General features: G+C 42.5%; 4 protein-coding genes across 10 annotated transcripts in view; 3 read left to right on the forward strand and 1 right to left on the reverse strand.

The window, feature by feature from the left end:
• Positions 1-10,945, forward strand: part of LOC110530325 (dual specificity testis-specific protein kinase 2) — a 34,065-nt gene extending 23,120 nt beyond the window's left edge. For all 5 annotated transcript variants that reach the window (XM_021613277.2, XM_021613278.2, XM_036985967.1 and 2 more), the window contains 7 exons: positions 1,274-1,420; positions 1,839-1,921; positions 2,701-2,785; positions 6,459-6,542; positions 6,673-6,759; positions 6,946-7,084; positions 8,254-10,945. In XM_021613277.2, the coding sequence (XP_021468952.2) occupies positions 1,274-1,420; positions 1,839-1,921; positions 2,701-2,785; positions 6,459-6,542; positions 6,673-6,759; positions 6,946-7,084; positions 8,254-9,197 (1,569 nt within the window). In that variant the 3' untranslated portion in view covers positions 9,198-10,945. The remainder of the gene's footprint in view (positions 1-1,273; positions 1,421-1,838; positions 1,922-2,700; positions 2,786-6,458; positions 6,543-6,672; positions 6,760-6,945; positions 7,085-8,253) is intronic.
• Positions 10,946-11,084: 139 nt separating this feature from the next.
• On the reverse strand, positions 11,085-15,473 carry LOC110530326 (target of EGR1 protein 1). Its single transcript, XM_021613279.2, has 7 exons — positions 15,047-15,473; positions 14,895-14,935; positions 13,597-13,693; positions 13,349-13,507; positions 12,996-13,255; positions 12,728-12,890; positions 11,085-11,962 (listed from the first exon to the last, which is right to left on the reverse strand). Exons 1-7 carry the CDS (start codon positions 15,158-15,160, stop codon positions 11,222-11,224), a joined length of 1,575 nt encoding a protein of 524 aa, XP_021468954.2. The 5' UTR covers positions 15,161-15,473; the 3' UTR covers positions 11,085-11,221.
• Positions 15,474-15,683: 210 nt separating this feature from the next.
• LOC110530327 (THAP domain-containing protein 1) lies at positions 15,684-18,420 on the forward strand. 2 transcript variants are annotated; one of them, XM_021613281.2, is made up of 4 exons: positions 15,684-16,173; positions 16,398-16,551; positions 16,762-16,934; positions 17,159-18,420. In XM_021613281.2, exons 1-4 carry the CDS (start codon positions 16,024-16,026, stop codon positions 17,534-17,536), a joined length of 855 nt encoding a protein of 284 aa, XP_021468956.2. In that variant the 5' UTR covers positions 15,684-16,023; the 3' UTR covers positions 17,537-18,420. The 2 variants fall into 2 exon arrangements, with proteins under 2 accessions (XP_021468956.2, XP_021468955.2); XM_021613280.2 differs by having other exon boundaries at positions 15,686-16,173; positions 16,759-16,934.
• A 2,730-nt stretch (positions 18,421-21,150) lies between these two features.
• selenop2 (selenoprotein P2) lies at positions 21,151-24,281 on the forward strand. 2 transcript variants are annotated; one of them, XM_021613285.2, is made up of 5 exons: positions 21,151-21,245; positions 21,410-21,652; positions 21,979-22,191; positions 23,006-23,117; positions 23,410-24,281. In XM_021613285.2, the coding sequence occupies exons 2-5, from the start codon at positions 21,426-21,428 to the stop codon at positions 23,695-23,697; spliced, it is 840 nt and encodes a 279-aa protein (XP_021468960.1). In that variant the 5' UTR covers positions 21,151-21,245; positions 21,410-21,425; the 3' UTR covers positions 23,698-24,281. The 2 variants fall into 2 exon arrangements, with proteins under 2 accessions (XP_021468960.1, XP_021468961.1); XM_021613286.2 differs by having other exon boundaries at positions 21,175-21,255.

The raw sequence follows: 24,281 nt of genomic DNA on the forward strand, positions 1-24,281 counted from the left end.
CTGGGTTCTGCCCTTTTATCCTCCAGTCCACTACTCTTGCTCTCTGTGTTAATGGCCTTCCCTTCTCCAGGTTACCTTGTCAGGGTTTGGGGTGGAGGTGAGTTGATGTGGCCTTGTAACCTTACTTGTGTGCCTAACTTTTGGCCTTGGCTCATTCATCTGATCTGGAGACTCGCCTCAACCCACAGGGTGCATGGAGTGGATCATGTCTGCACTGACCGACTGGCAGCAGGATTTGTCTGGGCTTTACCCCTGTGAAGTGGAGGCTCCTAGTGGAGCGTTAGGCTGGCAGACGACAGATGCGGGGGGCTACAGAGGAATTTGTAAGGCAAACAAGCTGTAATCCTCTCCTGCGTCTGGGATTGGTTTGGGGATGGGCTGCAGGGCAGGGCAGGGGGAGAGAGTATTACAGCGCGGTGGCCTTTCAGCGCGTAAGACCAAATGACGCGCGCACACACACACACGAGTTGGTGTGTTTCTAGGTTGACTTATTATTAGGCCTACTTCCAACATTCTACCTGAACAAAGGTAGAAGACTGCAGCACAAGTCAAATGTGTGTGATGCTTTAACCTCCGCTTTGGGCGGGCTAAATTCCATTGAAAGGTTAAGCTGTTAAAGGTACAGGCTAAGGGAGTTTAGTCTTCGTTCACATCATTTATTTACAGTTTCAACTGGGGGAAGACATGCGTTTTGACTAATATTCTCTTTTCTAGAAGTCCTCAATGTATTCATTGACAGTTTGACAAGAAACCTAAAACACACTCCGTAGTTATTTTCCAAATTTTTGTTTTGTGGATGGATTAATCATTCTACATGATATAGGTTAGGCTAGTTCTGTGTGGGACAGCCAAGCCTCTTCCGAGCCGACAGAGCTATTTTTAAAACTACTGAGTGGATTTCCAATTCACTTAGCTTTTTCTGCAAGCAGGCAGTCTTGTCTGTCATTGTCCTCAGCTGTGCTTGGCATTAGCATCAATCTATGTTTAGAGTGCTCAGAGTAAGTCGATTGACTTTGACTGGTCTTCCTGAATGGGGCGGGGCATAGCCCCAATTGACCAACAGGATGCTGTAACAATGTCTGTACAGAACATTACTTCATATCTCAATAACTCATGTAGAGTATGTACACGATAGTCATTGAATTCAATAGTGTACATTTACTGATAATGTGTACTTTTTGCTCACATCAAGGTGAAAGCCTGTGACAGAGGACAACTTTCATTTGAAACCTTCCTAAATTGTTCTGTTTTCCCCCTCTCGACCTTTCTGCAGTACATCAACGGTGGGAACCTGGAGCAGCTGTTGGACAGCAACAAGCCTCTGAGTTGGGCAGCCAGGATCAAGCTGGCCTGTGAGATCGCCAATGGCCTGGGCTACCTGCACTCCAAAGGCATCTTCCATCGGGACCTCACCTCCAAAGTGGGTGGCAGTTGACTGTGGGTGGATGCGTCCGAAATGTGGTGCACTGTTTCCTTTCTGAAACAGAGATAATAGATCTAGTCAGCATTTATATACAGTCACGTGTGTTTCAGTGCATTTTCTTCAAACCATAGGAGTTGGGACCTGGTTACCATGCAATAGTACTTGACGTTATTGTGATTCTCTGGCTGTATCGGTTTCTTGTATTGCGGGTTGAAACTGAGCCACGTGGTGCTTTGACTCATGCAGGGTGTAAACCTCTTTGACTTGAATCTAATCAACCAGCATGCAGTACATAAAGTTCATTTGTGATTCAGTTCAAGTATGACTGACTGAGCATTCACTGACGCTTTCCCTTCATAAATGTCAGTCATTTTAGAAGCTCATCATGGAATTTGTGCTCACTGTTTGTCCTCAGAACTGCCTGATCAAGTCCGATGAGAACTGCTACACTGCAGTGGTTGGAGACTTTGGTCTCGCTGAGAAGATTCCCAACTATGAGTAAGTCATTTCCATGGTAACGGTTATATATTAAACAGGGGCCAGTGCTATACAAACACAATGTTGGTTTACATTCATTGCTTAAACAGTTTTTAGCACGATACATAAGATTTAAGATCAGGACTGAAATTGAATCCCACGGTTTAATTATTATTTTTTTAACTCTAAAAAGAAAATCAAGATTTGCTTCTTTGAGTCCAGTGAAATGTCTCTGTAGTAAATGAATGTGGGGCTGGGAGGTAAAGGGATGGACAAGTGCCAGTAGGGGGGAGGGTCATTTGATTAGGCAGGAACATGAAGTACTGTTTTGGAATAAACTGGTGCTCTAGGCTAATAATACCAGAGCAGGTTAAGAAGGCCGCTCTCTTTCTCTCTCCAGGCTATGACTTCATTATTACATATTAATCTGATGAAGAATCGACCTAACAAATATTTTGGCTTGTTTGATAATTGTTGTGATAAATATTGCAAAAATAGTCAAATTGTGTTTTGTTTTCTAACCTTTTATTTAACTAGGCAAGTCAGTTAAGAACAAATTCTTGTTTTCAATGACTGCCTAGGAACAGTGGGTTAACTGCCTTGTTCAGGGGCAGAATGACAGATTTTTTTACCTTGTCAGCTCGGGGATTCGATCTTGCAACCTTTCGGTTACTGGTCCAACGCTCTAACCACTAGGCTACCTGCCACCCCGATCTACTGTAATGAATTGCATTATTCGCTCACCCAAAAGGCTTGTAACCTCCAGTCTAATGTTTATCTTCCTGTACTTGTGCCTGCAGTGGTGAGGGGGAGAAGCTGGCTGTGGTGGGCTCTCCCTTCTGGATGGCCCCTGAGGTGCTGCGAGATGAACCCTACAATGAGAAGGTATTGGTATTTTATTAAGATCCCCATTAGCTGTTGCAAAAGCAGCAGCAGCTCTTCCTGGGGTCCACACAAAACATGATACATAATACAGAACATCATTAGACAAGAACAGCTCAAGGACAGAACTACATACATTTTTAAAAAGGCACACACAGCCTACATATCAATGCATACACAAACTATCTAGGTCAAATAGAGTAGAGGCGTTGTGCCGCGAGGTGTTGCTTTATCTGTTTTTTTAAACCAGGTTTGCTGTTTATTTGAGCAATATGAGATGGAAGGAAGTTCCATGCAATAAGGGCTCTTTATAATACTGTATGTTTTCTTGAATTTGTTCTGGATTTGGGGACTATGAAAAGATCCCTGGAGCGATAAGTGTGTGTGTGTGTGTGTGTGTGTGTGTCAGAGCTGTCTGTAAGTTGACTATACAAACAATTTGGTATTTTCAACACATTGTTTCTTATAAAAAGAAGTGATACAGTCCGTCTCTCCTCAACTCTTAGCCAAGAGAGACTGGCATGCATAGTATTTATATCAGCCCTATGATTACAATTAAGATCAAAACGTGTCGTTCTGTTCTGGGCTGCAGCTTAACTCAGACTTTCCTAGCAGCACCGGACCACATGACTGGACAATAATCAAGATTAGACAACTAGTCTGCAGCGCTTTGTGGAGTGTGGTGTCAAAAAAGCAGAGCATCTCTTTATTACGGTTAGACCTCTCCACATCTTTACCATTGACGGTAACGCCAAGTCATATTTTTTTCTCCTCAACTTGTCCAACAGCCACACCATTCATTAGCAGATTCAGCTGAGGTCAACAATTTAGGGAATGATTTGTACCAAATATAATGCTCTTAGTTTTAGAGATGTGCACTACCAGTTTATTACTGGCCACCCATTCCAAAACAGACTGCAACTCTTAAAGGGTTTCAGTGACTTCATTAGCTGTGGTTACTGATGCGTATATTGTTGAATCATCAGTATACATGGACACACATGCTTTGTTTAATGCCAGTGGCAGGTCATTGGTAAAAATAGAAAAGAGTAGAGGGCCTAGAGAGCTGCCCTGCAGTAAACCAAACAGATCCACAGATGATGCAATCTCTATTGCACTTCACACTGCCCTTTCCCACCTGGACAAAAGGAACACTTATGTGAGAATGCTATTAATTGACTACAATTCAGCATTCAACACCATAGTACCCTCAAAGCTCATCACTAAGCTAAGGATCCTGGGACTAAACACCTCCCTCTGCAACTGGATCCTGGACTTCCTAATGGGCTGCCCCCAGGTGGTGAGGGTAGGTAGCAACACATCTACCACACTGATCCTCAACACTGGAGCTCCCCAGGGGTGTGTGCTCAGTCCCCTCCTGTACTCCCTGTTCACCCACGACTGCATGGCCAGGCACAACTCCAGCACAATCATTAAGTTTGCAGACGACAACAGTGGTAGGCCTGATCACCAACAACGACGAGACAGCCTATAGGGAGGAGGTCAGAGACCTGGCCGGGTGGTGCCAAAATAACAACCTATCCCTCAACGTAACCAAGACTAAGGAGATGATTGTGGACTACAGGAAAAGGAGGACCGAGCACGCCCCCATTCTCATCGACGGGGCTGTAGTGGAGCAGGTTGAGAGCTTCAAGTTCCTTGGTGTCCACATCAACAACAAACTAGAATGGTCCAAACACACCAAGACAGTTGTGAAGAGGGCACGACAAAGCCTATTCCCCCTCAGGAAACTAAAAGGATTTGGCATGGGTCCTCAGATCCTCAAAAGTTTCCACAGCTGCAACATCAAGAGCATCCTGACTGGTTGCATCACTGCCTGGTATGGCAATTGCTCGGCCTCTGACCCCAAGGCACTACAGAGGGTAGTGCGTACTGCCCAGTACACCACTGGGGCTACGCTGCCTGCCATCCAGGACCTCTACACCAGGCGGTGTCAGAGGAAGGCCCTAAAAATTGTCAAAGACCCTAGCCACCCCAGTCATAGACTGTTCTCTCTACTACTGCATGGCAAGCAGTACCAGAGTGCCAAGTCTAGGACAAAAAGGATTCTCAACAGTTTTTACCCCCAAGCCGTAAGTCTCCTGAACAAGTAATCAAATGGCTACCCGGACTATTTGCATTGTGTGCCCCCCCCCAACCCCTATTTTACGCTGCTGCTACTCTATGTTTTTCATATATGCATAGTCACTTTAACTATACATTCATGTACATACTACCTCAATTGGGCCGACCAACCTGTGCTCCCGCACATTGGCTAACCTGGCTTCTGCATTGTGTCCTACCATCCGCCAAACCCTCTTTTATGCTACTGCTGCTCTCTGTTCATCATATATGCATAGTCACTTTAACCATATCTACATGTACATACTACCTCAATCAGCTTGACTAACCAGTGTCTGTATGTAGCCTCACTACTATATATAGCCTCTTTTTACTGTTTTATTTCTTTACTTACCTATTGTTCACCTAATACCTTTTTTTGCACTATTGGTTAGAGCCTGTAAGTAAGCATTTCACTGTAAGGTCTACTACACCTGTTGTATTTGGCGCACGTGACAAACTTTGATTTGAGATCCTTCCATTAAAGAAAACCCTTTGAATTCTATTAGATTGCCATATTGTGGATTCAGAGCCGAGGTTGAAAAGTTTTTTTTTTATGGTCAATAATATCAAAGGCTGCACTGACATCTAACAGCACAGCTCCCATAATCTTATCAATTTCTTTCAACCAATCAGTCATTTGTGTCAGTGCAGTACATGTTGCCCTTCTCTATAAGCATGCTGAAAGTCTGTTGTTAATTTGTTTACAGAGAAATAGCATTGTATTTGGTCAAACACACATTCTTTTCAGCAGTTTGCTAAGTGCTGGCAGCAAGCTTATAGGTCTGCTGTTAGAACCAGTAAAGGCCGCTTTACAACTCTTGGGTAGCGGAATTACTTTAGCTTCCCTCCAGGACTGAGGACAAAGACTGTCCTCTAGGCTCAGATTAAAGATATGACAGATAGGAGTGGGTATAGATTCAGCTACCATCCTCAGTAGCTTTCCATCTAAGTTGTCAATGCCAGGAGGTTTGTCATTTTTCATGGTTAACAATTATTTTTCCACCTCTTCCACAATAACTTTACAAAATCAAACTTGCACTGCTTTTCTTCCATTATTTGTTTTTTATACATTAATATAATTACTCACTGTTTGTCGTGGGCATTTCCTGCCTAAGTTTGCCCACTTTGCCAATTAAATAATTGGCAACATCAAATGGTGATGAATAAGCCATCAGATTCGTTGAAAAATGGTTTTGAATTCCGCCCATAATTTAAAGTACTCAAGTTTTTTTCCCATTCAATCTTTATATCATTGATCTTGGCTTCTAATAAAGATTCTTATTATTTTTGTTTAGTCACATAATTTCTAAATTTGCAGTGAATAAGCCATTCAGATGTACAGCCAGACTTACTCCTTTTGCCCCATCTCTTTCAACTATACAGTTTTTCAATTCCTCATCAATCCATGGAGCCTTAAGGAAGGTCCCTGATCTCTAACCCTTGACCTCTACTCTTGACAGGACTGGACAGGACTACTGGTCTGATACACATCAACCCCTCAAGCTAAGAACTCATCTCAAACGCCTGTCTCTCTGTTTTCTTCCGTTTCCAGGCAGATGTGTTCTCCTACGGTATTGTCCTCTGTGAGATTATTGCCCGAATACAGGCCGACCCCGATTACCTTCCTCGCACTGAAGTTAGTATTGCTCCATTTCCTCAGTCCTCCTCATCCCCTTGATACATCACATTACATAAGACCCATATCTGGGATTTAGTTGAAATGAATTTCCTGCCTGACCTCTCTCTCCCCACTCCCTCCATGATAGAACTTTGGCCTGGATTATCATGCCTTCCAGCACATGGTAGGAGACTGTCCTCCTGACTTCCTGCAGCTGGCCTTCAACTGCTGCAATGTAAGTAGGCCCTCAATCTCTCCGTTTTCCCAAAACACAACTGCTTCCAAAATCTTTATTCCCTTGTGTGGAATAGAAACTAGAAACACAATCTGATCGAGCAGTACCCCTGATCTTGTTTGACCTGGCTGCTGTATCCCCCCCCCCCCCCCCACTCCTCACCATGTCCGTGTCCACTTTCTCCAGATGGACCCCAAGCTGCGACCCTCGTTCCCTGAGCTGGTAAAGAGGCTGGAGGAGATCCTGTGTCGGCTAAAGGCCGAGGAGTCTGAACGAGAGAGGATCCCCCTCTGTGGGGACATCGATAAGAAAAGCATCCCTAAAGGTGATGCCTCCAACCTCCTATCTAACCCCTGACTGCCATGGCAGTGACTCTGTTTTATGGAATAGCATGATCAAACATCATTTTATGAGGATAGCATATCATATGCACGATCAAAACCATAAACATCACCACCTAACAAACTCCATAAAACAACACAAACTGTGTAAAGATGCCCCTCAGCAATCCATTTCCCTTCAATGTACATTTCTACAGGCAATGAAAGCTCGCCTCGCATGCCTGCCATGTTAGCCCGCAGTCCTGCACCCCGCAGTCATTGACACCCAGTTTCCATGTAATAGCTGCACGGTGCAGACCAATGGTTTCTTGGAACCAGGAAGAAGCTGTTGTGCCTCCCAAATGGCACCCTATTCCCTTTTGTAGTGTAATACCTTTGACCACATCCCACACTATGTAGGGAATAGGGTGCCATTTTGGATGTACCCCAGGTCTACTCTAAATAGGTCCAGTTGCAAGCCAGGGATGTCCTTTCCTTCCCAAGCCCTGTCCCAAATAGTCCCCTCAGTCCTTTCCTCTACTTTTATGATGCACAGTGTCTGCTTGCAGGTTCAAGTTGCCTTACAATTTAGCACGAGGTAAATCTCTAACCTCTTGAGTGTTTCGCAATCACCTGATTCTTTGAAGCAAAGAATAAGATACAGTACGGTTATTTGTTGTTAGGTGGAAACCACCTTCCTTTTGAGTAGGTTGTAAATAATTTGTATTTTCTCAGATCCTATTTCAATTCTAATTTGGTTCAGGGGCCATTTGGAATGTTAGGGCATGGCTTTGTTTTTGTTTAGCTGGCTTTCATTCCTTGGCCAGTCATTCCCTCTTCACTGTTTGTTTACCTTCTGGATCTACTTTCTCTGAGGCCCAGTCCACTTTAGTATTTCTACTTTATCTTAATTATTTGCATGTATTTCCCATAATGTTTTGCCCTATGCCATTTACTTCTATGTAAGAATTTGACTGTGCCTCGTTTATTTTTATATCTTTGCATATATTGCCCCCTGGTGGCTACATTGGGAACGAACACTTCAAAACAATAATGTGTTGTGTAGTAGAGATTTGACTTGTCTCGCTCTTTCTCCGTGTCTCTTTCTCTGTGTCTCTCTGTCTCTGTCTGTCTCTGTCTCTGTCTGTCTCTGTCTCTGTCTCTCTCTGTCCAGGTGACAAGGTCCAGGGGATTAAGAGGTTGAACCCGTTGGATCTGGAGGATGATAAGATCTCTCCCAAGTCACCTCGTCCTCGCCGCAACATCTGGCTGTCCCGCAGCCAGTCAGACATCTTCTCCCGCAAGCCCAGCCGGAAGGTCAATGTCCACGACCCCTACTACAACCCGGGCCCCAGGGCTGTACCAGGGGCCCGCAAGATCAACCCCTTCAATGCCCGCGAGGACCTGTGCGGAGGCAAGATCAAGTTCTTCGACGTGCCCAGCAAGTCTGTGTTCTCCCTGATGTTCGACCTGCACTCTCCCCAGGACAATGTGTTCTCCTCTGGGACCCAGATCCACTCTGGAGCCCACATCCACCCAGGTATGTGGCAGGAGACCTGGTTTACTGGCAGACAGTGCCGCTCTCTGCCCGCCTCCCCCCAGCTGGCCCTCTTGGATGGCTGCTGCCCCCTTTCTGCCACTGTCTCCAAGTGTGACCCGGCACAGCTGGGCCAAGAGGTCCGACAGAAGGTGCTCAGCGCCTGGGCCGGGAAATATGCTGTGATGGAGATCCCTCCATACTGTGGGGGGAAAGAAACAATAGAGGAGGAGAACAGAGTAGATGAGAGCGGGTCTCTCTCTCCCATGCCCAGTGACCGTACAGAGGCTATGGACTGCTCTAGCAGCCAAGGGAGTCCAGAGGAGGACAACGTCAAAGACAAACATGTCTGCTGCCCCATGCAGGCCCAGAATGGAGGCCCAGTGAAGGACAGTAGAGATGCTGTGTCTGAGGAGATGGAGGCTGAAGACCAGGAGGGCATGCAGCTGCAGAGCACTCCCTGTCCAACTGTCACTATCAGCCCAGCCACAAACCAAGACCATCTAAATCCCATCATACTGGTGCCTTGTACGGCCCCACACTCCTCCACAGAACTGCCCTCTAAGTGTGACATCATCTAGGCCTTAAACAGGTCAAGGAGAACGGGAGCCTTGTGTGAACTCGTTTTTAACCTAGAGAGACACTCCTCAGATAGGAATGGTGACGTGTGACGTGTGATGATGATCAATGCTCTGCAGATATTCTTTATTTTTTAAAGATTTCTATTTAATATACTGAAAAACGTGTATTTTATTTCTTAAAAAGGCACCCCTAAACCAGGGGTCTCGTAATTTGTTGAGGTTCTGTGTGTATGCTGCTTTTAAATCACTGCCTTCTCCTTGATATTCAATGGTATTGTGTTTATCTTCTGCCCCATGTGGAAATGTAGGAGAGTAGATGCATATGATATTAAAGTAACACTTCTAACACTTACTAGGGAGAAAGGGTTGAATTCTGAATGAAAAACAGCATACTCACTGTCTTTCCAACATTGAGACCCCCACCCCTGCATCATCTTGATTAGTGGTATTTCTGTACTATACAATGGTGCCTGCCAGAAAGGAGAGCCAGACCATATCAAGGCTAGTAAAATTAGTGTGGTTCACCAGACTACAGAGGTCTCTTATGGAGACTAAAAATAAACTGCTCTTAAATTTGCGGTAAAACCAAATACTGTTTGTGTAAATGTGCACGCCCACGTGCACTGGAAATGGTTTGTACGTACCTTTTTAACATATCTATGATTTAAGCGTTTGGTATAACCTGAGTGTCCAAACATTGGGAACTGCTGTTTCCATGAGACTGACCAGTTGAAAGCTATGATGTCACCTGTTAAATCCACTACAGTATAGATGAAGGGGAGACAGGTTAAATAAGGATTTTTAAACCTTGAGACATGGCTTGTGTGTGTGTCATTCAGAGGGTGAATCGACAAGACAAAATATTTAAGTGCCTTTGAACGGGGAATGGTAGTAATTGCCAGGTGTACCAGATTGAGTTTGCGTGAACTGCAACGCTGCTGTGTTTTTCACGCTCAACAGTTTCCCGTGTGAATCAGAATTGTCCACCACTCAAAGGACATCCAGCCAACTTGACACAACTGTGGGAGGCATTGGAGTCAACATGGGCCAGCATCCCTGTCGAAGGCTTTCGACACCTTCTAGAGTCCATGCCCTGACAAACTGAGGTTGTTCTGAGGGCGGGGGGGTTATTTTATGTCCGTCCTCCATCATGGAAAAATTATGGCATCATGAGTGATATGTGTTAAACTTGTGGAATTAGGTGTGGCTTGAATGTGGGATCACATGTTGAGGTGGGTCCTATTTTGGCCTTAATTTGAAAGCTCTGTTGGGTATAAGGAACACTAGTTGGCATGGATGCATCACTCTCTCTCACACACACACACACCAGTTGGCATGGATGGATCACTCACACACTTTGGTTCACTACTCTCTTGGCACATGTTTTGGTCTACTGAAATGTTCCTGTCTAACCACTTTAATAGGAAATTGCACTTGAAAGGAAAACATTTGAACTTTATCACAATTTCTATGCAATAGATGTAAACTGCATCAGGATAATTTTACATAGAGGATCTATTTTGATGTAAAAATCAATATTCCTTTTTAGGTCTTACTGTTTGAGGTGTGTGTGGATGCCATGGTGTGATGGAGATGTTAGAACTATCCTGTTTTTTTCCTCCGTCTTGGCTGATGTTTGAACAGGTAACAGGATCTTTCAGGCAAAGCTGAAGAGCTTACAATTCAATAGTTTTTTACGTTGATATAGAACATGTGTCCGCAATCGTTTTTAAAATAAATTGCTAACTTTAGCTTCTTATGCTTATTTCAGTGTGATCCTATGAACATAGTCATACCGAGTGCACTACAGGCTGATGGACTAATGTGAAATCGTCTCACTTTTCCTGCCAAACCTCACATCAAGTTGTTAAGACACAAATGGCCATGTTTGTCATATAACCAAGGAAAAGCCTTTTTATTGAAACATAATACTGTATCAACAAAGATTTAAGATGTGCAACAAAGCATGTCTAACTAAAAAGGCTTTATTATAAACGAGGAATACATTTGGTTCCATTGAATGTTTATATAGTTCCCTCTGCACTGCTAGAAAAGCTTTTTCCCCACACAATGTCCATCTTGTGCATGTGAGCCTTGGAGGACTTGGAGAAGGTGCTCTTGACAATATGCATCGGGACACATTTGCCACTGAGGTAAACTTTGTTCAGGCACTCAGGGAGCCAGGACTCTGAACACGGTGGCTCACCTACTCTCTCTGTCAGAGTGGCGGCGTAGGAGAAGATGTAGCCGGTCATGAATGCATCGAACCCTGCCCGGTGGGAACCTCCTTCCAGCTTCTTCCTCTTGGACTTTTCTTTCTTCGCTGCATCAGATGTGGCCAGAGGCTGTGGCTCTGACACATCATTGCCTTCCACCTTTTCTTTGTCAGTCTTAATTTCTTCATCTGCAGACACAGCCTGTGGCTCTGCGACTCCGTTGCCTTCCTCTACCTTCTCGGTTATCATTTTCTCACCGCTCTCTGACCCCTGTACCGGAGTCCCATCTACCTGCTCTGTAGCAGGGGGAGGTTTGCTGTCTGTGTCAGGGATCACCTGGTCCGGGCCCTGCTCTCCATCCTCCAGCTCCATATGGGCCTGCTTATTCTCGGAGGCACCTTCAAAGTCCACGTTTCCCTGAGAAGAGTTTTTTCTTTTCCTCTTCCGTTTCTTTTTCTTTTCCACCTTGTTTTTTTCATCGTGCTGGATGATGAGGTCAGTGTCATGTGACAAGGGACACTGTGACCCATTGGGGCACCAACCGTAAGCCTGCAAAATACAGAATGTTAGGTTAACAAAATAGAGAAATTGGACTTATTTGTATGGCAGCACAGCCCCTGAAATGACTTATCAACTGTATAAAAGCTTTCTCTTATCTTGCCAACCCACATTGTCACACCTGAGAAGCAGAGGTTCTGTTGTCTTTGGAGGTTAACTTTTGAATCCAAACAACTCTGATGCTTATAAAAGGGTATTTCACTTTTTTGTTCCTGAACTGATGTGCTGCGATACCTACACTTTCCCATGAGCCATGGTGCACCTCTCTCACTCAACATGCTTTGTAACTTAGGCTTTGCCTTGTATGTGAACCCATTCAAGTTATTAAATAATACTTGCTTTGATATTCGCTCCTCATTACCATTCCTTGATCTTAGTTGGCCAAATGCATAATACTTGGGTGCACAAGGTTTACATAGTGTCTTGCATAGGGCTAGTTATCTTATGTAGGCAGATAATTAATTGAATGGGTTAATTGCTTAGTCTTATTACGAGTTGCATGTGTAAAAATAAAATACTTATATTACCCCATTGCACGTGTGTCAGCTGAAGTGTAACAGGGTCATAATGCAGGGTCAAGACACTGCATTGTTCAGATTCAGTTTTATTATCATTAGAAAAATAGCTTGGTTATACACTAGTTATTGCATAACAGTCCATGAAATGCCCCAGTGCTGATCATTATGGCACAAATTTTTGAGATCCTTTAAAACAGAATCTGTGGTTGCCTACAAGTTTAAGAAGTGATGTACTTACAGAGAAACGCTGGCAGACATTCAGCGGTCCCTCCAGGCTAGACCCGGCCAGGCAGGGCCTGAAGTCCACATAGCTGGACAGGTGGCCTGAGTATTTGCAGAACTCCAGGAACAGATGGTGCCCATTACCACCAACCTCAAGAGACTTGCTGTTGTCCAATTTACTGTGGGGGAAAAAAGAGCACCAAAAATACTAACTACTTCCTTGAATGTGTAGTAGTAGTAGTAGTAGTAGTAGTATGGGTGTGTGTCATATTTAGTTTACTAACCATTTCTTGTAGGCATACTCCAGGTAAGAGGCAGCAAAGCGCAGCTCATACTCTGTGGCGTACTTGGTGTCATATATCCCAGCTGGGAACATCTGGGACAGGTCAGCAGTGAAAGTGCCAAGTTTATCTGGCAGGTGGGCATAGAAGCACTGATACAGGAACACCATGTCGATCAAACCATTGTGTAGAACCAATGGCTTGCGAGCACGCAGGAGTTCCACAAACAGCATCCGCATGTTTATTCCATGGGAATCCCCTCCCTGGATACAAGAAAGGAACAGAACTCTGGATCACTTAAATGTAAAAAATAAGGAATAGTCCAGGATCTATGACAGATCACAACTTTATCTCACCTTGTCATTGCCCTTGAGATAAGGGACACCCTCAGCATATTGTTTGTTGAAGTCAAATCCATGTTGCACCAGGAACTGCACAGATTGTGGTTCAATTACATACTCCTCACTGCAGAGCAATGTCAGGTTGTACACCTGAACAAGGTACGTATCATCATCCTGCAAAGAGATATAATACATCAAATAAAACAATGTAACATTTTATGTTAAGCTTTCTGAATGTCAGAATGTGCAAAGGATACATTTACCTTGTTTTCAAGTTTCTTAAAGCAAGCAAACCCAAGGGAGAGAATGGAGCGTGTGCGAGCTGCATTACATATGGCTTTGTAACGGTCCTCTATGCATCTTAAAATTAAAACAGAGATCTAATGTAAAACTTGAGATTGAGATAGCATAGTGAAAGTACATTGGGTAAACCCAATTAAATCCCTTTTTGACCGCATCCCTTTAGACATGTTTGCCTGTGGAAGAAGTGCATTTTTGGACCTGAATGACAAAACATTTAGGAGATAGAGGTGGTCAAGGTTGACCCATTTTGCATACCACATACCATGAGACATCCGACTTTCTTCATCACCGGAAAAGATAAACGGTTGAGTTTGATAATTTAATCAAAATAGTATCAGATGTTATATTTGCATATGTTTAGATCCTATTTCACATCGGAAGTTTTTGTGTTGTGCCCGCCATCAGCTGAGACAGCATGCTCTTGAATACAGGGTGGCTGTCATTTCAATCCTAGAAATACATTTCATAGAATGGACCTATCCCTTCAGACCACAGCAACTTAGCTGGTATACCATTGAAATGTAAATTGAATTGAAATTTGAACATTAATTAGTACAACAAAGATCACCACCACTGTCGAATATCAACTTAAATCATGTATTTTATATTATCTATATTTCAAAGGGTTTCCTATGGAGGTTTGATAGTATAATTTAAAGGAACATATATGCCCATTCAAGTCAACATACTCTGATGTATGGACCTCCATCTTTGTAGTACCATTTTAAAGTTGACATTTCAATGTTATTCCCATTTTAGTTCATTTATCAGCCAAAACATGACACCCACCCTGTATCCAAGAGCATGTTGTGTCTGAACTGATAGCAGGCACAATAAAAACCTTAGATGACGTCAAATAGGGTATAAGCTACAACATATGCAAATATGAAGAAGAAAAATAGGAATGTACGTGTTTTTTGTAAATAGACTTGAAGTTAATGAAAAAAGAAAATACTTATAGAAAAGTTTGACAACCCTGTGTATAAGCTTTTAAATGATATAAATCTCAGCCTATTGAAAAGATAGATGTCTCATGGTATGGGATGCAAAATGGGTCAACTTTGAGCACCTTTATCTCTTGAATGTGTTGGCACTCAGGTCCAGAGTCGCTTTCTAAAAACTTCTACAATTGGCAAAATGCATGGGAGGTTTTGCTTAAATCAAAAGGGGTTCTGTCAAAAAGTGACTGAATTCAAATGGATTTACCCCATTAGCTACATTAAAGAATGAAGAAAAACCCAGAATCAACCATACTCACTCTGCCAGCAGAGCTTTTCTGCTTCCAAGCCCACTCAATTCCTGAAACAAAACATGCAGACATTATATGACATTAGTGTCAATGGGCTTAGAGACGTAAAACCATCAATGTACCCACAGCCGTTTGTCTGCAAAGCTCGCTGTAACACTTACTGTATCCAGTGCAATGAAGGAGGCTGTCTTGATTGCAAGGACCATAGCAGGCCACAGTTCTTTGAAATTATCATTTTGCACATCAATAACAGGGACTATCATGGAGGATGTCATAGCTAACTAGTTAATATATGGAACACAACCAAAATGTTCAACTCAGTGTAAGCTAGTTAGCTAACTGAACATGGGGAGTGATTAGACTTATTGAATGATCAGGGAGCTCATTGCAAAAGGTTTTCGGTTGTCCAGTGAAAGCTTCCTGTTCACTACTATGCGTTATTCTTCGTTTGTCGGATTGCATTGATTCGTTTCTCAACAATCGTTTTCAGGGAGGAAGACCCAAATTCTTGGCAAGAATTAAGCGCAGCTGTAAACATCCAACCAACGTGGTCTGAATGGGTCCTTACAGATTGTACACCAGCAACACACAAAGGACCCCAGTAGGAGTGGACAAAGTTTTCTAATTTAAAATGTTAAACCTTCGTTTTTACCATCCTATAACCATCCTTTCAATATGGGGACGATGTTAACTAAATATATATTGTATATTTTGTTAGTCTGCATAAATCGAATTTTAATGGAGGATACTTTATAGTTCTCTGGAAGAAATATTTGAAACATGCAGTCACATGGGCAGCTCAAACCCGTGACGTTATCAAACAACCGTTGAGGGCAGGTGCGCCATTTTGGCTCAAACAAAGTCGGAAATTATTTACTTTGCAATTTCATATTATTTGGCATGCTAATATCGCTTAATACTTTTGTGAACCTTTGGGATGATAAAATATCTTATGTGAGCTCATGGTTCAACCATGTTCTATTTAGTTTTGTTTCCTATGAGAACAAGTGTAAAGTTCTGGTAGCCTTCGCTAGCTACAAGCTAGCTCTGTTGTTTGATTGGAATGCAAGTAACTGGGGCTATAGTTCGCTTGCTAGCTAGCTGCATGCAGCAGTTTTGACTTGTTAGCGCGATAGGTATGGGTGGGTGTTCCGCTCCAAATTGCTCAAACTCAACAACCATTGGGAAGCAACTATTTCGTTTTCCGAAAGAGCCTATACGCAAGAATAAATGGCTTGTAAACTGCCGGCGTAATTTTGTACCAACTCCACATTCCAGACTGTGCCAGGCAAGTTTATGGGTGACTAATGTTAACCTTTACTGTCTAGCTAACGTTAGCTAGTTTGGTCCACCAGTCAACAATTCCCAACTCCAAATTACAACAAAACATGTTGACATGTTTGTCTACACTTTGAATATAATAACTTATTTGATTTAGTGCAATATATAATGCACCAAGAGAAAATACATCGATATTTAGCCAGCTAATCCTACAGCTATGTCTTCTTGCAGGACCATTTTGAGCTGAGTCAGTTTGAAGAAATAGCCAGGTCGCCAGCAGGGGGAAAGAAGCTGAAACCAAACGCTATCCCCACTCTTTTCAGTGTGCAAAATCCACCTTATCCCATCACCCCACAGATAGTGCTACCTTTCAAACCAGAGCCAGGTAACTACTTTTTTCTTCATTTCTCAAAATCACAACATCTGTCAAAATAGATATTGGCACATTATCAGATTGTTGAATACTGGTAGGCCTAATGCAAATGTTGGTCCAGTTGTGCTAACATTTTTTTTTAAAACTGTTAGTTCCTGATTGTAACAGTGCATCAAGTGAGTGATTCAGATGTGTTGTTAATGTTCTCTGTATACCTAGTAGAGAGAGATCTGAATGTGGGGGATCATGGCTATGCACGGCGGCAACCAACTCTGGGCATGGAGGAAGATGCTGATGAACTACACAAGGCAGAGGAACGTCCTTGCACCCATTGTCAACCTTACAAAACCCTGCTGGAACAAGAAATGCAACACACTGCCAGACTTCAGAAAGAGGTGTGTTGGTAGCTACCTTTTCCCAACTAATTTCAAACGATTGCCTCATATTTCCTAAAACATCTTTCTCTAGTCAAATCTTTTCAGTGTAAATTATGTTATGTGAAATTATACAATGGACCCTTTACACTTTCAGTCATTAGAATTTTCTCACAGAAGAACAACATAGCATTTTGTGAGAATCTTAGAAAAGATAACACCTCAACATGTTAACTTGTGTGCAGGCTGAGGAAATGAAGAAGAGGATGTTCAAACTGGACAGAATAGAGAGGGGCCTCCAGACATTTCTGTATGAAGACCAGATCCGTGCCCTGACCCTGACCAAGCGTTCCCGGAGAGCTGTGTGGTCCCACGAGACAGTGCTGAAGGCTCGTAAAATCCGATGTGCAGTCGGTGCCAAGGGTTATGAATTCCTTCGGGAGTTAGGCTACCCTTTGCCCTCTTATAGAACTTTATGCAACCGCCTGGAGGAAAAAATCATGGTGACGACAGCCATGGGCTGTGATGAGCTTGCAGAGCTTGGTCTAGGAATCATATCTACATGTGACAGTCCAGAGGGAGATGGGGACAATGAGGAGGCTTTCATTGGAGTGATGTCATGACTCATGAATGAGAGATATTTGATCAATTTGTTTGACTATGTGTTTCATTTTGAAGAATGCAAGGCAAAATGACAGGACAATATAACAGAGACTGAGGACAGCTAGTAGCCCTATGCGGTGAAGAACATGTGGAAGCATATGTACAATGGGAGATGTTAGTGTTAAAGCGTTCTTGCTTCTGGACTTGGTTTCACATAAAAGGTTTTTTTTTTTTTAGAATGGTTTACTCATGCTAAAGAATTTGGTGTTTTATTTTGGGAATGACACGTAAGCTCCTTCAAAACAATAAAGAGCAGCAGTCATCTGCCTTAAAGCGGCAATCGGCAGTAGAAACAATAACAAAGCGGCCTCCCCACCCCTGGCTCAGTAAAAAGCTGAGCGATGGGGCTGGAGAAATTGAATATAGATGCAAGGATTGACCATCCATGATATCAAAATTATAGTTTTAATCATGTTTTGAGGCTATATAGTGTTTGTTACATTTTCTTTGTCTACAAACATTGGAGTAAAACAAGCTTATATTTGGAGTTCTAATGGGGTTTGACAGTTGAACTAAGTTCACGAGACATAAGTTATATTCTTCAAGAATCAATGAGTACACATTCAAGTCCAAAAATGGATGTAGCAACTGCTGATTGCTCCTTTAAGCTTTGAAGCTGCAATTTCAAATCACCTTTGTGCTCAATGTGAGGTCATAATTCAGAAGCTACGCTAAATAATTTGTTGTGCACCTTTTTTCTTCAGAATGTTTGACAAATGCAAAGGAAGAGCAGAATTTTTACCCCTGTTTGCAGAGTTTTTAGTTGCTCTTCATTGTCACTTATGTTAAGTGGACAAATTGGAGGATTCGTTTGTATTTTGTAATGGGAATCTGTTTAGCTGCATTTGGAAACTGCAATGCAGTATGCAGCCTTTGGAGAACTGTGGTAGCTGCATTGTATACTGGCTGCGCCCCCTGAACTTAGGCTGAATAACCTGAGGCTTCTTTTGTTACAATCACTAATGGGATACTAGCCAGCAAGCAGAACCTCTGGGTGGGAGGAGGGTTGTAGAAAACACACTAAAGAGGCAGGAGAGTATGCAGTACCCTGATCAAAACAACGGTACTGTAAAATAAAGAAATCTATCTAGTAGGGCTGGGAATCGCCAGGGACCTCATGATACAATATTATCACAGTACTTTGGTGCCGATTCGATGTTTGGTATTTTATTAGATTTCCCTTAGCTGTTGAGGCAGATACTCTTCCTGGGGTCAACACAAAACATGAAATGTGAAATAATACAGAACATTAATAGACACAAAAAAATGCATACGTAGCCTACATGTCAATACATACACACAAACCCTCTTGGTCAAACAGGGTAGAGGCGCTGCTTTATCTGGGTTTTTCTTTTATATGTGCTGTTCATTTGAGCAATATGAGATGGAACGCAGCTCCATGCAATAATGGCACTATATAATACTGTACGCTTTCTTGAATTCATTCAAGATTTGGGCACTGAAGAGACCCCTGGTGGCATGTCTGGTGAGGTAAGTGTGTGTCAGAACTGTCTGTAAGTTGACTTTGCAAACAATTTGGGATTTTAACACATCAATGTTTCTTATAAAAAGAAGTGATGCATTCAGTCTCCTCAACTCTTAGTCAAGTGTTCCAAACATATCACTCATATGTCTTCTGCAAAGGGACAAGAAAGAGACTTGAGAAAACAAGTTTTGATCGGTCATGGAAATAAAAGTGCTGAAAACAAATTGGCTCCATATTTAAGAAGAAGATGGTGAACAAGCTATGAATAAGAAATACTAGAGTTTTGGTGCAGGTACAGTCAACCAGCGCAAATATAGTATTGCAATATTGTCAAAATGATACATCGTCAAAAAAATATACCAATATGTAACTCCATTTTTTTTTCATCACTACTATCAAGTAGGCTGCCTATGTTTGTGGCTTTTGTTTTTTGTGATGTTGAAGTGTTCACTTTTATCAACAGTGTGAAACATTGTTTTGCAAAGGAGACCATACCTTACTCATAGTACTATAACTATACTGAACAAAAATATAAATGCAACATGTAAAGTGTTGGTCCCATGTTTCATGAACTGAAATCAAAGATCCCAGAAATTTTCCATATGCACAAAAAGCTTCTTCTTCTCAAATTTTGTGCACAAATTTGTTTAGATCTGTGTTATTGAGAATTTCTCCTTTGCCCAGATAATCCATCCACCTGACATGTGTGACATCAAGAAGCTGATTAAACAGCATGATCATTACACAGGTGCACCTTGTGCTGGGGACATTAAAAGGCCACTCTAAAATGTGCAGTTTTGTCACACAACACAATACCACATATTTCTCAAGTTTTGAGGGAGCATCCAATTGGCATGATGACTGCAGGAATGTCCACCAGAGCTGCTGCCAGAGAATTGAATGTTAATTTCTCTACCGTAAGCTGCCTCCAACGTCGTTTTAGAGAATTTGGCAGTACGTCCACCCGGCCTCACAACCGCATATCACATGTAACCCTCCAGCCCAGGATGCCACATCCGGCTTCTTCACCTGCGGGATCGTCTGAGACCAGCCACCCGGACAGCTGATGAAACTAAGTAGTTCTGTCTGTAATGAAGACCTTTTGTGGGGTAAAACTCCTTCTGATTGGTTGGTTCCTAAGTGGGTGGGCCAATGCCCTCCCAGGCCCACCCATGGCTCAGCCCCTGTCCAGTTATGTGAAATCCATAGATTAGGGCCTAATGAATTTATTTAAATTGACTGATTTCCTTGTATGAACTGTAAATCAGTAACTGCATGTTGCATTGATATTTTTGTTCAGAATAGATACTATGAAACTGATTCATGAAACAGGAACTATTCTGTTGACATATTTATCATATTTGGATTAGTATTAATATAGCGCTCCTCTGGAATGTTGTGACCTTTGAAAAGCCATGCCCACCACCCTGTAGATTTACTTTTAGCCTGTACTGTACTTTGACCTAATCATTCAGGGTAGAAAGAGCATTGCTATGGTCAAAATCAATTGCAGTGTTTTTCCAAAATTCTGAGAGCCAAAAGAGGTGCAGAAAAGACGTTTCTGATTTTTGTTACTCCAAATATGAAAAGACCTTTGGTGCTGAAGTTATTTGGAGTTCTCAGAATCAGACATGCTACTTGTAGACGTGTTTGTATGTCACGCATTTATTCTACTCCCACACAGTTGGACCCCTGACCCACTTCTTGGTAAACCTTGCTAAATTGTGATCAATGATTCCGCATTGTGGAGTATATATGCAATCAGTTTGATAATGTTGTTTTTGAAGATTTACACAATCCTTTTTGTTCTATAGTTTTCCTGTTTTGGCATTATTTGTCAGCCATCACACACAGTATATGAGCATGGAATCAGCATGGAAAGAGCATGGAATTCAGTGCCTTGGATCTGGTGTCTATAACATTCATTAGAATACAATACCATTTGACAAATTTTCCTGACCATTAATTACATTATCCAAAAATGTAGCCTCATAGAGAAGAGAACATATCTGGAATTGACAGGTTAGTGTTGGGTTTCACAACCCTCTTACCCTAAAGTAAACACTGGCTTACTTTGTTTGTTTTGGGGGCAGTGCTTACCTGAGATAAGGGCTTAAAAACAGCAGTGTAACATTGTATTGCTTAGTTGTGTGAAGCAGAAGATAGGCTCAACGAGGACAGAGGTCAGTCCAGGTATCATGTCATTCAGTAGTCCATATTTTGCATACTGTATGTAGCAGAGACTATGGCTATGTTCCTTGCTAGTGATACACACGGAGAGTTGTAATGACCGTCACAACTGAAAATGAACTTCTGACATCGGCCTCTCTCTTGGAACTCTTTTTAGGTGAGGTTTGGAGGACATGATGCAGGGTCTCTTGACTCTGTGGCTGTGTGCTGCTCTGCCAGGGCTCCTATGCGCATCGCCTCTGTTAGTAGAAGGGGACAATGATGCCTCCAAGATTTGCAAGCCTGCACCGCACTGGGAGATCAAGGGCCATGGGGCCCCCATGAAGGAGCTGCTGGGAAATGTAGTTGTTCTGGCTCTGCTGAAAGCAAGCTGACACTTCTGCCGCACACAGGCCTCCAAGTAAGAGAGAAGTCTTCAGAATCTGTCTTGCATAACATTACTGTAAACCTACTGCAACATACTGTTATTATACCACTGTGCAAAGATTTGGTATAGATTTCAGTAAGATGTAATAATAATGTATTTACAAACAAATGTATGTAAAGTTGTTGATGTAATGCTGCTGGTGATCCATTTCAGATTTATTGAGAGCAGCCTTCCCAAACAGTAGAGAGAAATTATCTGAATTATGAAATAATGGGAAATGAGTAAATAACGCCATCTAGTGGCAATCAAGTGGCACCTCGTCATGACTGATCTGCCATTGTCCTGTTGCTGCTGAGTAGACTAGGAGGCCTGCGTGACAAGCTGCTCCGCAGCAACCTGACAGACGTGTCGTTCCTCATCGTGAACGAGAGGGAAGCCCAGTCCAGAGCCATGTACTGGGAGCTGAAGAGGAGGGCACCCCCGGGCATCCCTGTCTACCAACAGGCCCCGCTACAGGACGACGTCTGGGAGGCCTTGGATGGAGACAAGGACGACTTCCTGGTATATGACAGGTAATAATGGAAGGTAACACTGCCGCTATTACCTCGCTTTCCAACCAATGTGCAGAAATTGAGGCGCAAAAACCCTGATGGACCATGATAATGGTGAAATGCCTTGGTTTTACTTAAAGGTCCAATGCAGCAGTTTTTTTTCTCAATATCAAATGATTTCTGGGTAACAATTAAGTAGACCAACCTCATGGTGATTGTTTTCCATTAAAATTTTAACTTTTTGAAAAAATAGCTTCTTAGCAAAGATACATTTCTCCAGGAATACTTTTGCTAGGACTGTCTTGAGTGGGGAGGGGAAAACTGAAAACGAACTGTTACTGGCAAAGGTTTGGAACTCTCTTTCTTATTGGTCTATTAACTAATTTACAGACCAAAACACCATCCCACCAAAACATGCTTTTTAAACAGCTCTTACACTAACAGGGCATTATCATCATTTTCACAATTTCACTCTTTTGGGTCGTAAACAATAAATAAGTCATTTTTTCAACTTCCACTGTCCTCCAAGAGTAACTGAATTACTTCTTCACTTCAATATGACAGGTAAGAGCCATCAAAGAGGGCCAAAATACTGTCATGTTGTTTCTCAAAATGATACATCTCTCATGAATAAGAAATGGGCTTGTATTGATGGAAGGAAACCCGTCAGCCCTAATCTAAAGCTTACCACTGCTCTTTGACTTTAATGTTATGAAGTATCTATCAGGTTTTATTGAGACATTTTCTATCTACAGAGATCTTTAGAACTGGTGTGACACCTCATTTGTGTGGCCATGTAATGTATCTCTCTCCTATCCCCTCCTCTCTCTGACAGATGTGGGAGACTGACGTTCCACATAGTCCTACCCTACAGCTTCCTCCACTACCCCTACATAGAGGCAGCCGTCAGAGCCACCTACCACAAGGACATCTGTGGCAACTGCACCGTAAGTGAAAGCACAATTATTAAGGGAACTGTAGACATTTCATTTCAGTTTGGCTCCTCAATTGAAAACACTACTGTCTGCAGAAGTGCTCCATAGAAATACAATTACTAGAACAGGAAAACCCCCACAGACTCTTTTCTTTCTAGTAATTCTCTCTCTATGATTTGTCCTTGAAGCGTAATAAAGGTTCTGATTAGTAAACCAAATAATAGAGATCTCTCTGCGGATCTCCTAGGTGTATTTTTAGCTTGTACCTATTTTGTTAACGTTAGTTTGTTCTACTCTTTTACAGGTGGACTCCAACACAACCTCCTCAGCTGGGTGGAACAGCACCCGGAGAAACGAGACACTGAGCAGTTCAGAGATGCGTGTTAATGAGACAGACAGTACAGTGAGGTCTATTGATGTCGATACCGTCAGCAACCCAGTTCCAAGTGATGGACCCCAGATGTCAGCTGAGGGGGGTGGTAACATGTCACACATACATCATCAGCATCATCAGTACCCCCACCACCACCAGCAGCAGCATCAGCACCACCACAATCATGGGTCAGATGCAGATAAACAGGACTCCAATTAACATTGTCTGTGTCGTTTCTGAGATGAGTAATTGTTAATTAGCATGGTGGTGGTGGTGGCTTGTGTCAGTGACTTGACAGTCCGATAAATAGTTTTGTATGAATTAAATTAGATTTTGTCTGTGCCTGTCAATTGTGTCTGATAAGGCAAATCTGTACAGTAAACTGGAATTATTTAGGCCCTTGAAAACAGTATGTCTTCCCTACATGTGGTCTGGTGACAGGTCCTGCTCTCCTCTGCAGTTTATGAAGTCTGCAGGTCAAACTCTACGGAGGTGTCTGTAGATAGATGCTGTGCTAAGGAAAGTTGGACTGACAGTCACCGAACCCATGCAGGGCAGTGTGCTGGACTTCAGGGTATACTTGTCAACGTCTTGACTATATTTCCTATTCATTTTGCAACTTTCATTTCATGTATGTTTTCATGGAAAACAAAGACATTTCTAAGGGACCCCAAACTTTTGAACGGTAGTGCATGATATATACGTTCCGGACTCCGACATAAGATTTACGTTCCAGGTTGCTGCTTGTTCACAATTAAAAGTATGATTATGTTGTTGTATGAATGTAATCAAAATCATTTCAA

Source organism: Oncorhynchus mykiss, chromosome 8 (assembly GCF_013265735.2).
Source record: "Oncorhynchus mykiss isolate Arlee chromosome 8, USDA_OmykA_1.1, whole genome shotgun sequence".
Taxonomy (NCBI): domain Eukaryota; kingdom Metazoa; phylum Chordata; class Actinopteri; order Salmoniformes; family Salmonidae; genus Oncorhynchus; species Oncorhynchus mykiss.

Bases quoted from the DNA above. Each gene is read 5' to 3' on its own strand.
- LOC110530326 (XM_021613279.2), bottom strand. From the start codon at position 15,160: ATGACATCCTCCATGATAGTCCCTGTTATTGATGTGCAAAATGATAAT. The intron at 13,508-13,596 runs GTAAATGTATCC...ATCTCTTTGCAG, and splicing joins TTAAGAAACTTGAAAACAAG to GATGATGATACGTACCTTGT. The intron at 12,891-12,995 runs GTTAGTAAACTA...TTTCCCCCACAG, and splicing joins GAGTATGCCTACAAGAAATG to TAAATTGGACAACAGCAAGT.
- LOC110530327 (XM_021613280.2), top strand. From the start codon at position 16,024: ATGGGTGGGTGTTCCGCTCCAAATTGCTCAAACTCAACAACCATTGGG. The intron at 16,552-16,758 runs GTAACTACTTTT...CTGTATACCTAG, and splicing joins ACCTTTCAAACCAGAGCCAG to TAGAGAGAGATCTGAATGTG. The intron at 16,935-17,158 runs GTGTGTTGGTAG...ACTTGTGTGCAG, and splicing joins CTGCCAGACTTCAGAAAGAG to GCTGAGGAAATGAAGAAGAG.